Source organism: Anomaloglossus baeobatrachus, chromosome 9 (genome assembly GCF_048569485.1).
Source record: "Anomaloglossus baeobatrachus isolate aAnoBae1 chromosome 9, aAnoBae1.hap1, whole genome shotgun sequence".
NCBI classification, from domain to species: Eukaryota; Metazoa; Chordata; class Amphibia; order Anura; family Aromobatidae; genus Anomaloglossus; species Anomaloglossus baeobatrachus.
The window spans coordinates 173,584,753-173,600,974 of NC_134361.1; the positions used below are offsets into that span (position 1 = coordinate 173,584,753).

General features: G+C 49.0%; 1 protein-coding gene across 2 annotated transcripts in view; it reads right to left on the minus strand.

Moving 5' to 3' along the window:
• HDAC8 (histone deacetylase 8) overlaps positions 1-16,222 on the minus strand; it is a 90,975-nt gene that overhangs the window by 71,136 nt on the left and 3,617 nt on the right. Inside the window, exon 2 of one of the 2 annotated variants that reach the window (XM_075324054.1) lies at positions 4,858-4,910. The exons of the other annotated variant lie outside the window; for it this stretch is intronic. Within the exon in view, the coding sequence (XP_075180169.1) occupies positions 4,858-4,910 (53 nt within the window). The remainder of the gene's footprint in view (positions 1-4,857; positions 4,911-16,222) is intronic. 2 annotated transcript variants of the gene reach the window in all.

Here is a 16,222-nt window from a genome sequence, read left to right on the forward strand (position 1 = left end):
GGCACAATCCAGCAAAAACATGAAAAAACGCATCCGGTGGCAACAGATTTTTTTTCCCCCAAAGAGTTTTTAGCGAAGGATTGTGCCGCAAGGCCTTGCGTTCCATCCAGCGTTCGCCGGATCTGGCAAAATTTGCTTGTCCGGCGGCCAGATGGAATGTTGAAGGGAACGTTTTTTGTCTCCGGCGAAAAAACGGATTGTGCCGGATACTCACCGATCACCAGTCGGCGCTGCATGACTGTCACACTGCTCTGGCGGCTTTTCCTCTCTTGAAAATGCCGGCCGCTCATTATTCGCTGCTTTTCTCGCCCACCGGCGCCTAGGATTGGTTGCAGTCAGACATGCCCCCATGCTGAGTGACAGCTATCTCACTGCAACCAATTACAGCTGCCGGTGGGTGGGTCTATATAGTGCAGTAAAATAAATAATTTAAAAAACTATGTGCGGTTTCCCCCCAATTTTCATATAGCCAAAGTAAAGCCAAATGGCTGAAGGCCGGTATTCTCAGGATGGGGAGCCCCACGTTATGGAGAGCCCCCCAGCCTAAAAGTATCAGCCAGCAGCCGCCCGGAATTGCCGCATCCATTAGATGCGCCAGTCCCGGGACTCTACCCGGCTCATCCTGAATTTCCCTGGTGCGGTGGCAATCGGGGTAATAAAGAGTTAACGGCAGCCCATAGCTGCCACTAAGCTCTAGGTTAATCATGGCAGGCGTCTATGAGACACCCGCAATGATTAACCTGTAAGTGAAAGTAAATAAACACATACACCCGAAAAATCCTTTATTTAAAATAAAAGACAAAAAACACCTTCTTTCACCACTTTATTAACCCCAAATACCCCTCCAGGTCTGAAATAATCCACACCAGGTACTACAACGCTTTCAGCTCTGCTACATCGGAAGCTGAAAGGAGCAGCAACAGAACACAACCGCTCTCTGTCAGCTCCACGCAGCATCTGAAGTGAGTCGCGTTGTCAGCGGTGACGTCACTCAGGTAGTGCCGGTGTGTGTATGGTGATGATGGGTGTGGAAGTGTTTGCGTGTGATCGGTGATGATGGGGGCGGTAGTGCCGATGTGTGTGGTGATGAAGGGGGCTGTAGTGCCAGTGTGTGTGCGGTGATGATGGGGGCGGTAGTGCAGGTGTGTGTGGTGATGAAGGGGGCTGTAGTGCCAGTGTGTGTGCGGTGATGATGGGGGCGGTAGTGCCTGCGTGTTTGCGGTGATGATGGGATCGCGCTCTCTCGGCATGAAAAAGAAAACAAAAAACAACAATTCTGTTTTTTGCTGGATCCGTCGCATCGGTTTTTACACAATCTGCGACGGATCCATTTCATCAGGCACAAGCAGGATTGTGCCTGATGCCAAAAAACTGATGTGTGAAAGCAGCCTTCTCTAGCAAGCAAGCTATTCAGAAGCAATTGCTCCCGCACTGGTCATCTGCACAAAGTGGGTGACAGGGCCAGACCGACTAAAAAGCAGCCATAAGCGGTTGTATAGCACTTCTGAATTGGGAGGTAAGTGTGCACATTCGGAGTCTATAGTTTACCTAAAATACACTGGATGCAGACTTATTAGGCAAGTTGTATTGTAGGAGATTTTTTTTTTGATCAACAACTATGTTATCAATCAACCCAAAAGACTCATACATATCAAAGCTTAATATTTTTGGAAGTTGGAGTGGGTTTTTTTTTTAGATTTGGCTATCTTAGGAGGATATCTGTTTGTGCAGGTAACTATTACTGTGCAGAATTATTAGGCAACTTAATAAAAACCAAATATATTCCCATCTCACTTGTATATTTTCCAAGGTAAACCAATATAACTGCACAAAATGTAGAAATAAACATTTCTGACAAGCAAAAACAAAACCCCCCAAAAATAGTGACCAATATAGCCACCTTTCTTTATAACCTACCATCCTAGCCTCCTCAAGGACATGTACACATATATATTTCCTTTTTCTGCTTTTTTTCCTCTTTTAATTTTCACTCCTTTTTTCCTCAATTTTGATGCAATTAGAAGTATATATCACTGTATGAATATTTGACAAAGTTTTTTAATGTTGCTGGGAAGTGCTTTGTCATGTAAACAGATGTGTTTTTTTCTTTACCCGCCGATTTTTTTCAAATTGTCAGTAGGCGGTCTTTGCTATATACCATATGTATATAAGTGTGTCATGTCTCTCTGTTCATGCACTGTTGATATTCTGGTCCTGAGGAAAAGTTATTAATTTATCAACATTTCTACATCTCATTCTGGCGGATTGCACGTGATTAACCACTTTTTCTCCTCCTACTTTGAAGATATTTGCACGTGGGGCCGCGGCAGCCGCCATTATCTTATGCTATCTATGGTGGTTGTGACCCTTCACAACCACAATTGGTGAGTGTATTATATTATATATTACCTCATTGTTTATCTGGTAAGACCCTATCAGCGCTTCTGTTTTCTAGCCATGTCCCTGAGTATGGCACACATTGTGCTTTTGATATTCCAGTAACGTTGCAGCTCTGAAATATGGCCAAACTGGTGAAAAATGGCATCTTGGCAGCTTCACGCTTGATGTTCCTCAATTCATGGGTAGTTATTTTGCCCCTTTTTTGCCCAACACGCTTCTTGCGACCCTGTTGGATATTTGCCATAAAACGCTTGATTGTTCGGTGATCACGCTTCAAAAGTTTGGCAATTTCCAGACTGCTGCATCCCTCTGCAAGACATCTCACAATTTTGGACTTTTCAGAGCCCGTCAAATCTCTCTTCTGACCCATTTTGCCAAAGGAAAGGAAGTTGCCTAATAATTAAGCACACCTTATATAGGGTGCTGATGTCATTACACCACACCCCTCCTCATTACAGAGATGCACATCACCTGATTTACTTAATTGGTAGTTGGCTCTCAGCCTAAACAGCTTGGAGTAGGACAACATGTATAAAAATTATCATGTGATCAAAATACTCATTTGCCTAATAATTCTGCACACAGTGTATGTCTATTGTCCATGTGTCCTTATAGGTAAGTGCAAACATGACAACTGGGTGTTATCATTCCTGTATGAAAAGACTAACACTACACAGAGGTCGACCTTACTAAGAGAAATGGAGAAATGGTGACAGCCGGCTGTAAACTAGGCCATAGCTGCACAGAGAATTTGGCTTTGCTCCTACAGAGTAGTTAGTGGTTACTTGCCACAGGTGAGTGTGAATGAGCATCCCATGCTTGATACAAAGTAGATTATCCACAATTTTGTAGGACCCATTTTTGGAGTTTTGAAGGTTTAAAAAGTCGCTTCATTTTGGCGCTACTAGAGGCTAACGTTTTACTTTTAGTGTTCATGACGAGCAGTAGTGTTCACTACAACACAAATCTTACTCCAGCAGGGACTAGAGTAAGACTTGTTATGAGGTGCAAGCCATGCATCCACACTCCTTAATCAGGAGCATCTGACTCCAGCACAGCCCTCATCAGGACCTGCATGAACAATTTCAATCTTGATAAATTGGGCCATTAATATATACTATATTTCATTCAATATAACATACACTATTTACTAAAAATGCAATATAACGTACACTGTATACCATATACACACACACATACACTGCATCCTACATACACATATACAAATCAATTATACACTATACACACACACACCAGTATATATACACTACACACACCTGGATGTGCATTAAATACTATGGTAATTACCGAAGCTTCCAGATGATGAGCGCTGGCGGCTGCTGGACTTAACATGAACGGCCCAAGCAGCCCAGTGGGAATCTGTCCAGTAAGGCCAGGGCCACATTGAGCACTACTGCGATCCTCGCATGACATTTGGCTCACGCTGGGAGCACAGCAGGAGCTGAGTGTCATGCGAGTGTCACTGTGACTGAGGTCCAATCATGCGAGTGGACCTTAGCTGCAGGTGGCGGGCCGACACTGAGGAGGGGAGGGCCAGTGCTGAGGAGGGGCGGGCCGGCGCTGAGGAGGGAAGGGCCAGTGCTGAGGAGGGGCGGGCCGGCGCTGAGGAGGGGCGGGAGGGATTTTATTTCCCTCTCTCCTTCGTTGCCGGCTATTGCCATTCTCGCCCTGCACTCGCGGTACACCGGTGTAATGTGAATGCTGTGTAATCTTTCTCTCGCCCCATACACTTGAATGGGTGCGAGAGAAAACAGGATCGCATTACACCTGCAGCATGCTGTGATTGTTTTCTCGGTCCGATTAGGGCTCAGAAAATAATCGCTCATGTGCGCTGACACATAGGCTAATATTGGTCCGAGTGGAATGCGATGTTTTATCGCATTGCACTCGCTCCGATTTTCATGCCGTGTGTCTTAGGCCTAAAGTGGATAGCCAGGCCCGGGACTGGTGGGTGGCAGATTCGCAAATTATGAACTTGGAGCGATGGCTTGTAAATGCAACTAAGCATGCAGCGCCAACAGTGCCATTTTATTGGAGATCTACTGTTTTACCGGAGACCACAGAAATAAATGCATCGGCGCAAGATTTATAATAGGAGGCAGGTCACTGACAGATCAGAGCCATCATTCAAACAAAGGAGGCAGAGAACGAAGACCCTGCCCACAGGCCTCATATCGGGGGAATATGAATACAGGAAAACTTCAAGCATTGATTAAACTTAAGCCTCAAAATGGATTTCTTCACCGCAATATTACAGCACCAATATGGCCACCTGCTGAGGAGTTCTCCAAGCCTTAGCTCCACTACAGCAGAACAGTAACGCAAATTACACAGGCTCACAACAGTTTTTGGTTATTTGGCTGACTTACTAATATATTTGGCCACCTATACTGTACATACAAGTCCCATAGACCTAACCCATGACTTGAACCTTACCTCATTTCCGTGAGGAGTCCATAGGCTTCTATCAAGGAGTGCACCATGCTGGCCTGGGAGAAAGTGACAGCACACTATGAATATTAATGCAACTCACACCCCCTCATAGTTATCATTAGGGCTGGGGGATTTTGCCAAAACATAATTTTAATCTTGATTTTTATATCTTTTCCACTTATATAGACTAAGTTTAAAATACAAAAACCCACTATGATCTTTTGCCGCAGTGGATTCTGGTGGTCTGTCTCCTGGCCTCCAGCAATAACATGTTGTCACAGGAGATGGCTATGTAAAACACAATGCCATTAGAAAAAATTGGAAGCCGCAGAAAAGTCAAAGTACGGTGAGTACGGTGGCTGTGAAGGTTCACATTCCTACGTGTTTTGAAGCTCTCCGGGCTTCTTCGTCTGGGAAGCATGTCTCCACAGCTTGCCTGCTTTTCTGTGAGCGCCAATACCGTCATAGCAGCGGCAATGTGGGGTGCTCAAACTAAGCACAACGTGGGATAGACCTGCACAGTACTTCCCCTCTTTTGTGGCATTTTCCCCGCCAGCTCACACCTGTGGACGTGGTCTGTCTATCTGCCCACTGATTCAAGCCTGCTGAAACCACTAACAGATCACAGTAAGATACACCCAATGTCATGCTCATCCCCCCTGGTTGTTACTGAACAGTTACTCTGCTGTTCATCGGAGGGGTTAAGGACCATTATTGGGTAGAATACAATGTAAATCGGTGTCTTGCTTTTCTGTTCTGATATGGTTTAGCTGGTATTTGCATCCATTTGTATGTTTATGGATTTACTAGAAGGTGGCCCGATTCTAACGTATCGGGTAGTCTAGAATGCGTATGTAGGTTAGTAGATTGAATAATAATGTAATGGCTAGTGTCACAACTGCTGAAAATTTTAATATTATAATTTTTGCCAGTTGTATGTGAAGAAAGGAGTCGGGGGCGGCAGACAGAGGGACAGCGATGGCGGAGCCGGGCGGGGGCCATGTGTGTGCGGGGGTGGAGCCAAGCAGGGCCATGTTTGCGGGTGGGGCGGAGCCGAGCAGGGCCATGGCGCTGGAGACATCAGTGCCGGGGACAGGTGACTATCCAGGTGTGTGTGTTCAGTGTATACGTGCGGAGGGTGGAGTGCGGGGGGGGGGGGGGGGTGGAGCCGAGCGTGGTAATGTGTGCGGGGGTCGGAGTGCGGGGAGGGTGGAGCCGAGCGGGGCCATGGCGCTGAGGACGTCAGTGCTAGGGACTGCATGGCTGGGGACAGGTGACTATTCGTGTGTGTGTGTGTTCAGTGTATACATGCGAAGGGCGGAGTGCGGAGCCAAGTGTGGTAATGTGTGCTGGGGGCGGAGTGCGGGGTGGGTGGAGCCGAGCGGGGCCGTGGCACTGAGGACGTCAGTGCTGGGGACTGCATAGCTGGGGACAGGTGACTATTCGTGTGTGTGTGTGTGTTCAGTGTATACATGCGAAGGGCGGAGTGCGGGGGGCGGAGCCGAGTGTGGTAATGTGTGCGGGGGGCGGAGTGCGGGGCGGGTGGAGCCGAGCGGGGCCGTGGCGCTGAGGACGTCAGTGCTAGGGACTGCGTGGCTGGGGACAGGTGACTATTCGTGTGTGTGTGTGTGTATGTGTGTGTTCAGTGTATACATGCGGAGGGCGGAGTGCGGGAGGGTGGAGCAGAGTGGGGTAATGCATGCTTATGTGGGGGGCGGAGGCGAGCGGTGGGTATGTGTTGGCTGGGTTCCCGGTGTGGGCTCCCGAGGGTGCAGCACTCACCGGGAAGTCGAGGCTCTCTGTGGGTGCGGAGAAAAGTGTCGGGCGTCGTCCTGTGGGCCCGTAGTTCGGGCTGTTCAGTTAGCGGAGCCGTTGGTCGCAGGCTCTTTAGCGCGCGGTGTGGCGACGGTTGTCACTGTAATGACGTCGTTTTGAAGCAAGACAGACAGAATAAGGCAATTATATATATAGATGTTTTAATAGGTTTGAGTTTCTGTATGTTTATTGCCACTTCTTGAAAGAAGGGAATTTTGTTTACTTACCGTAAATTCCTTTTCTTCTAGCTCCTATTGGGAGACCCAGACAATTGAGACAATTGGTGTATAGCTTCTGCCTCCGGAGGCCACACAAAGTATTACACTTTAAAAAGTGTAACCCCTCCCCTCTGCCTATACACCCCCCCGTGCATCACGGGCTCCTCAGTTTTGGTGCAAAAGCAGGAAGGAGGAAACTTATAAATTGGTCTAAGGTAAATTCAATCCGAAGGATGTTCGGAGAACTTAAAACCATGAACCAAAAGAACAATTCAACATGAACAACATGTGTACACAAAAGAACAACAGCCCGAAGGGAACAGGGGCGGGTGCTGGGTCTCCCAATAGGAGCTAGAAGAAAAGGAATTTACGGTAAGTAAACAAAATTCCCTTCTTCTTTGTCGCTCCATTGGGAGACCCAGACAATTGGGACGTCCAAAAGCAGTCCCTGGGTGGGTAAAAGAATACCCTGATAAAAAGAGCCAACAACGGCCCTCCTCTTACAGGTGGGCAACCGCCGCCTGAAGGACTAGCCTACCTAGACTGGCATCTGCCGAAGCATAGGTATGCACCTGATAGTGTTTTGTGAAAGTGTGCAGACTAGACCAGGTAGCTGCCTGACACACCTGCTGAGCCGTCGCCCGGTGCCGCAATGCCCAGGACGCACCCACGGCTCTGGTAGAATGAGCTTTCAGCCCTGAAGGAATCGGAAGCCCGGAAGAACGGTAGGCTTCAAAAATCGGTTCCTTGATCCACCGAGCCAAGGTTGACTTGGAAGCCTGCGACCCCTTACGCTGGCCAGCGACAAGGACAAAGAGCGCATCAGAACGGCGCAGTGGCGCCGTGCAAGACACGTAGATCCGGAGTGCTCTCACTAGATCTAACAAATGCAAATCCTTTTCACATTGGTGAATTGGATGAGGGCAAAATGAAGGTAAGGAGATATCCTGATTGAGATGAAACGGGGACACCACTTTGGGGAGAAAGTCCGGGACCGGACGCAGAACCACCTTATCCTGGTGAAATACCAGGAAGGGGGCTTTGCATGACAGCGCTGCAAGCTCTGACACTCTTCGGAGTGATGTGACTGCCACTAGAAATGCCACCTTCTGCGAAAGACGTGATAGAGAGACATCCCGCAGCGGCTCAAAAGGCGGTTTCTGAAGAGCCCGTAGAACCCTGTTGAGATCCCAGGGTTCCAGCGGACGCTTGTAAGGTGGAACTATGTGGCAAGCTCCCTGCAAGAACGTGCGGACCTGCGGAAGCCTGGCTAGACGCTTTTGAAAAACACGGAAAGCGCCGAGACTTGTCCCTTGAGAGAGCCGAGAGACAAACCCTTGTCCATTCCGGATTGAAGGAAGGAAAGAAACGTGGGTAAGGCAAACGGCCAGGGGGTAAACCCCTTATCAGAGCACCAGGCTAAGAAGATCCTCCAAGCCCTGTGATAGATCTTGGCTGACGTTGGTTTCCTGGCCTGTCTCATAGTGGCAATGACCTCTTGAGATAACCCTGAGGACGCTAGGAGCCAGGACTCAATGGCCACACAGTCAGGTTGAGGGCCGCAGAATTCAGATGGAAAAATGGCCCTTGAGACAGCAAGTCTGGTCGGTCTGGGAGCGCCCACGGTTGACCCACCGTGAGGTGCCACAGGTCCGGGTACCACGACCTCCTCGGCCAGTCTGGAGCGACGAGGATGGCGCGGCGGCAGTCGGACCTGATCTTGCGCAACACTCTGGGCAGCATTGCCAGAGGAGGGAATACATAAGGCAGTCGAAACTGCGACCAATCCTGAACTAAGGCGTTCGCCGCCAGAGCTCTGTGATCCTGAGACCGTGCCATGAATGCCGGGACTTTGTTGTTGTGCCGAGACGCCATGAGATCGACGTCCGGCGTTCCCCAGCGGCAACAGATCTCTTGAAACACGTCCGGGTGAAGAGACCATTCCCCTGCGTTCATGCCCTGGCGACTGAGAAAGTCTGCTTCCCAGTTTTCTACGCCTGGGATGTGAACCGCGGAGATGGTGGAACGCTTTTAGGGCTAGATACACTGCCCTTATCTCCAGAACATTGATCTGAAGGGAAGACTCTGTCGGAGACCAGGTTCCCTGAGCCTTGTGGTGGAGAAAAACCGCTCCCCACCCTGACAGACTCGCGTCCGTCGTGACCACAGCCCAGGATGGGGGCAGGAAAGATTTTCCCTTCGACAGGGAAGTGGGAAGAAGCCACCACTGAAGAGAGGTCTTGGTTGCCAGAGAAAGAGAGACGTCCCTGTCTAAGGACGTCGACCTCTTGTCCCCTTTGCGGAGAATGTCCCATTGGAGTGGACGCAGATGAAACTGCGCAAAGGGAACTGCCTCCATTGCTGCCATCATCTTCCCCAGGAAGTGCATGAGGCGCCTCAAGGGGTGTGACTGGGCCCGAAGGAGAGATTGCACCCCTGTTTGCAGCGAACGCTGTTTGTCCAGCGGTAGCTTGACTATCGCTGAGAGAGTATGAAACTCCATCCCGAGGTAAGTCAGTGATTGGGTCGGAGTCAATTTTTAACTTTGGGAAATTGATGATCCACCCGAACCTCTGGAGAGTCTCCAGAGCCACGGTCAGACTGTGTTGACATGCCACCCGGGAGGGTGCCTAGACTAGGAGATCGTCTAAGTAAGGGATCACCGAGTGGCTCTGAGAGTGTAGGACCGCCACCACGGATGCCGTGACCTTGGTTCGCTCGGGGGGCGGAGATGTTCTGAAAAAAACGAGTCGGAGGACGAGAGCTGAACTCTATCCTGTAACCGTGAGACAGAATGTCCCTCACCCATCGGTCTTGGACATGTGGCCACCAGGCGTCGCAAAAGCGGGAGAGCCTGCCACCGACCGAGGATGCGGTTTGGGGAGGCCGAAAGTCATGAGGAGGCCGCCTTGGAGACGGTGCCTCCGGCGGTCTTTGGAGGACGTGACTTAGACCGCCATGCAGAAGAGTTTCTCTGGCTCTTCTGTGGCCTGTTGGACGATGAGGACTGGGACCTGGCTGAGGGCCGAAAGGACCGAAACCTCGCTTGAATTTTTCGTTGCTGAGGTCTCTTTGGTTTGGGCTGGGGTAAGGACGAGTCCTTTCCCTTGGATTTGCTTAATAATTTCATCCAATTGTTCGCCAAACAATCGGTCGCCAGAAAAGGGCAAAGCGGTCAAGAACTTCTTGGAAGCAGAGTCTGCCTTCCATTCGCGTAGCCACATGGCTCTGCGGACTGCCACCGAATTGGCGGATGCTACCGCTGTACGGCTAGCCGAGTCCAGGACAGCATTCATGGCGTAGGATGAAAATACCGACGCCTGAGACGTCAAAGACGCTACTTGCGGAGCAGAGGTACGGGTGACCGCATTAATCTCAGACAGACAAGCTGAGATAGCCTGGAGTGCCCACACTGCTGCAAAGGCTGGGGCAAAGGACGCGCCTATGGCTTCATAGATGGATTTCATTAGGAGCTCTATCTGCCTGTCCGTGGCATCCTTGAGCGTTGAACCGTCAGCCACTGCTACTACGGATCTAGCCGCCAGTCTAGAGACTGGAGGATCCACCTTGGGACACTGAGCCCAACCCTTAACAACGTCAGAGGGGAAGGGGTAACGTGTGTCATTAAGGCGTTTAGTAAAGCGCTTGTCCGGGAAAGCCCTGTGCTTCTGGACAGTATCTCTGAAGTTCGAGTGATCGAAGAAAACACTCCGAGTACGTTTGGGAAACCTAAATTGGTGCTTCTCCTGCTGTGCTGCCGACTCCTCTATAGGTAGAGTTGGGGGAGAAAGATCTAGCACCTGGTTGATGGACGCCTTAAGGTCATTTACTATGGCGTCCCCTTCAGGTGTATCAAGATTGAGAGCAACGTCAGGGTCAGAGCCCTGAGCTGCGACCTCCGCCTCATCCTCTAGAGAGTCCTCAAGCTGAGACCCCGAACAGCGTGATGAAGTCGGGGAAGATTCTAAGCGAGCCCGCTTAGCCGGTCTGGGACTGCGGTCCGTGCCGGAGTCCTCCACGTAATAACTAGAGGCCACCCCAGGAGCACGCTTCGTCGCAGACCGAGAGGGGCCTGGGGGCGATCCCGCAGTACCCGGGGCCTGTGTAAGGGCCGGTTTGGGCTGCAAAGCTTCTAGTATCTTAGCAGACCATTTGTCCATAGACTGAGCCATGGATTGTGAAAGTGACTCAGAGAGTTTCTCAGCAAAAGCTGCAAACTCTGTCCCTGCCGCCTGGACCGGGGAAGCCGGCGGTTCTACCTGGGCCGAGGGTCCCACCAGTGCCCCAGGCTCCGGCTGAGCGAGTGCCACATGGCCCGAGCATTGCTCACAGTGAGGGTAGGTGGAACCTGCAGGTAGCATAGCCGCACAAGAGGTACAGGTTGCAAAATAACCCTGTGTCTTGGCACCCTTGCTCCTTGTGACCGACATGCTGTAGTCTCCCAGGAGAGTGATCACTGAGGGATATATAGCCACAAGCTAACAGTACAGCCGAATTGAGAAAATGTATACAAATATAATATATATATATATATATACAGTTCAGCACTCTAGGGGGCCCAGCACCGGTGGGAAGAAGCCACCTGGCTTATGCTGCCAGAAGTCCTCAGCCGGCAGAATGTGCTTAAAACATGGCTGTCGGCGTTCACAGGGGAGGAGGGAGCCGTGGGCGTAACTACAAAAAGTGCGGGAATCTGGTGCCCCAGAGTGAATAGTGAGGGGGCGGAGGACAGCCCAGTCTGCTCCAGCCCTCACTGTCGGCGTCAGACCGACCGTCCCGCCCTTCCCCCTGACTGGCAGGCCCGGGGGCGGGAGTTTAAGGCACTAGGCCGCAAAAGTCGGGGACTAAAGTTAAAACCGCAGCCGGCAAGCAGGCGCGGTCGGCGCGGTAGTCCCGGTCTCATATCAACACCGCAGTCGCTGCAGCGTCTGAGGCCAAGGTGCTCCATGCACCGTCCCCAAGGGGACACAGAGTACCTGTGCGGGAATCTGGTGCCCTAGAGTGATTAGTGAGGGGGGCGGAGGACAGCCAAGTGTGCTCCAGCCCTCACTGTCGGCGTCAGACCGACCGTCCCGCCCTTCCCCCTGACTGGCAGGCCCGGGGGCGGGAGTTTAAGGCACTAGGCCGCAAAAGCCGGGGACTAAAGTTAAAACCGCGGCCGGCAAGCAGGCGCGGTCGGCGCGGTAGTCCCGGTCTCATACCGACACCGCAGTCGCTGCAGCGTCTGAGGTCAAGGTGCTCCATGCACCGTCCCCAAGGGGACACAGAGTACCTGTAGATGAAGGGCCCTGTCCCTGATGATACTCAGTCTCCTGTCCGTCAGAATCCCACAGGGGCTGCGGAGGGAGCCCGGTCCCAGTGCCTGGATGACCGGATAGGATCCCACTTCTCCCAGAGCCCCTAAGGGATGGGGAAGGAAAACGGCATGTGGCTCCGGCCTGTGTACCCGCAATGGGTACCTCAACCTTAACAACACCGCCGACTTAGTGGGGTGAGAAGGGAGCATGCCGGGAGCCCTGTTAGGGCCCTCTTTTCTTCCATCCGATATAATCAGCAGCTGCTGCTGACTAAAATGGGAGCATGAGTGCATGTGTGCCTCCTTCAACACAAAGCATAAAACTGAGGAGCCCGTGATGCACGGGGGGGTGTATAGGCAGAGGGGAGGGGTTACACTTTTTAAAGTGTAATACTTTGTGTGGCCTCCGGAGGCAGAAGCTATACACCAATTGTCTCAATTGTCTGGGTCTCCCAATGGAGCGACAAAGAAAAGACTATTATATCCATATATCTGGTGGCACCAGTTACATATATTGGTTACTATACATTGGTTCCTCTTGCTGACCACACTCTTAATTGGTCCTGGTAATCCACTGTGTTTTAGGAGAGTAAGCACAGAAGCCTTTTTGTATAACTATTTTTCTAATCTTTGCACCATTGACAAGGGTACACTTTGCTTCCTGTTTCTACTCTCCATACACATGCGGGGGCACCAGGGCTGTGGAGTCGGAGTCTGAGCTCATTTTGGTGGAGTCGGTATAAAATGCACCGACTCCGACAATATATAATAAATTGGGGACAGTAGTGCAATGCAGAATATGCTGAATGTTTTTTCATAAGAATTTGGAAAAGTTATGAAATGTCCTATAAATGGCTGTTCTATTCCTGATCTAAGGCTACATTCACACACAGCGTTTTTGCTGCGTTTTTTGAGGATACGTTTTTCAGCTGGAAAAGCAGATCAGCTTTTTAAAAAACCGCATCACCTGAAAGGTTTCTGAGCTTATAAATAATGCTTTCAACAGCAAAAGCAGATTAGAAAACACCACAAACTGACTGCTCATTCTTTGTGAGGATCCTCACAAAACGCTGTGTCTGAATGTCCTATCTTTTCACCCATTGCCTTTGCTGGGATGCCAGAGTCACTGCATTTCACTGAATTATTTTACCATCAATGTTCGATATGTTTGTGACAAGAAAGAAATTGTTAGACATTGGCAGTAAAAGATACTGAAGCTCATCACAGCAGCCAGTTTCTCCAGGCCTTAGTGGAAAAAGTTCTGCAAGACTAGGAACGCAAAAAGAACAGGTTCTTGCCATTGTAACGGACAATGCTTCAAACAGAAGTACAATTCACTGATGAATGAGAGTAATGAAGAAAATTTCGGATTTAGTATGTGTGAGATGGAAGGCCACAGCGCTGTTCATGTAACTGAGGAACAAACAGATATTACAACAGAAGAACAGCAAAATGATACTTTAGGATTAGATGATCTTGTTGAAGCTGCTTCAAAACACTTTCATATTTATCACATGCGCTGTGTTGTGCACACGCTGCAGCTGGCAATGAGAGAGTCTGCAAGAGGGACCCCGGTTTCACACGTCTTTTCGCCGGTTTGGCGGATGCGGTGCACTCCAGTACAGTGTGTACAGTACAGTGGCAGCACGACAAACGACGGTCACATGCATTCATGTGACCGGAGCAAGTGACCCAGAAGTTGTGGCGCTGCCACTGTACTGTATCGTACTGTACTGGCGTGCGCCACATCCGCCAAACCGGCGAAAAGCCGAATGTGTGAAACTGGGCAGACATGCTGGAAATCTGATTGGAAAAGTGAGGAAGTTGGTTATTGCCGCCAGAACCCCTAAAATTGATTCCATCTTGAAGAGACGTGCTGGGAAAGGGGCAATTGTTGATCAAGCCACTCGGTGAGGCAGCACTTATTTAATGACTGAGCGATTGCTTGAACTAAAATTGTTTCTTATAGATATGGTGAACCCTCAAATAACCTTAAATGAAGGTCAATGGACACAGGTGGCTGAATTGAAGGAATTGCTTAATCATCCATTTACCGTGACTAAAAAATTACAAGCTGAGGATTTAACTCCTGGCATTTTCATTAGGGAGTGGAAGAACTTGCTATTTTGCCTGTCCCAAAGATGTTTAATCGCAGATGGCATTTCTGCTTCAATAAAACGGAGAGAGACACAGCTATTGGAAAATAAAATTCTTCTGGCAGCTGTTTATGTGGACCTAAGTCATCGTATGCTGCTTGATTTGGTGCATTTTTTGCTGTGTTTTTGATCTCTGCGTTTTTCCAATGCATTGCATGGGGGGAAAACGCAGAAAAACGCAGGAAGGAATTGACATGTCCATTTTTTTTTTAAGCTCAAAAACGCACCTTAAAAAAAAAAAGTTGTGTGTGGACAGCAAAAATGAAAACTCAGACTTTGCTGGGGAAGCAAAGTCATGCAGTTTTGAGGCCAAAAACGCACCCGAAAAACGCGCAAAAATGCAGCGGGAAAAACGCACTGTGTGCACATAGCCTTATTGTCCCAATATCCATGTAGGATCAGAGGCCTGGTGCCCTTGTAGTCTCTGGAGCTGACCTCTCAGATTTTGTAATGAGTCATAAATCCTTCTGAGATTGAGTCCTGTACGCCAGGACATTTATGATACAATAAACAAGATATTTAGATAGAACATAAAATATATTTATTGTATTCCAGTAAATATATTTTATTTTATACAACTTTAGAACACAAAAAACTAATAAATTATATATATTATATATATATATATATATATATATATATATATATATATATTCTACTGTATATTACATATTGTATAACATTTACAATTTCTTACAGTTTTTTGTGTTCTGAAGTTGTATAAAATAAAATATATTTCCTGGAATACAATAAATATATTTTATGTTCTATCTAAATATCTTGATTATTGTATCATAAAAATTATTAAATGTCTGATGTTCACATTGTACTACAATACATTTTTCACTTAACTATGAGCAATATATGTCGGAGTCGGAGCAAGGGAAATTGAGGAGTCGGAGTCGAAGGTTTGGCTTACCGACTCCACAGCCCTCTCCATACACACGCGGGGGCACTCTACTCTCCATACACACGCGGGGGCACTCTACTCTCCATACACACGCGGGGGCACTCTACTCTCCATATACACGCGGGGGCACTCTACTCTCCATACACACGCGGGGGCACTCTACTCTCCATACACACGCGGGGGCACTCTACTCTCCATACACACGCGGGGGCACTCTACTCTCCATACACACGCGGGGGCACTCTACTCTCCATACACACGCGGGGGCACTCTACTCTCCATACACACGCGGGGGCACTCTACTCTCCATACACACGCGGGGGCACTCTACTCTCCATACACACGCGGGGGCATCTACTTTCCCTACGTGGTGTGCGCTATGTGGTTTCCTGCAGGGTGCTGATGCTTATTCGTAATACAATCTATTAACTATTGGTAGGCTTTTTAACACTCCAAACCCTCTAGTATGTATACCCTGTGTGGACCATACCTACAAGTACAGTATTTACTTCGAACCTGCTAGATTTCTGACAATTGTCATGTCACAGCTATGACACGACAATGTGACCACGTTCGTATCAAATAATTGCAATGTAGTCACCGCTTCACCGCATTGTAATTAAGGAATATGAATGTGTGCCCAAAGTAATTGTACAGTCCGAGTGTAACGGGTACCTTTGTAGGATGACAAACCGTGGCACCCATCGGCCTTTAGTCGCGCACACACACAGTACTATGCAAAACGTTCAGGCAAGGGCGGGAAAAACCGCTGTAAGAATACCTTCAATAATAGAAGTATTAAATAGTTTATTTCTATCAATTAACTTATTACAAAAGAGAAATCTAAAAGCACAATTTGGTGCGCCCGCCCGCCTTGAACGCTGCATTATTATTCTAGGTACACCATCACACGGCTTATTAAGAAACTCGGCAGGGACGTTGTTCCAAACATCTTTGGAGAACTGCCCTCAGG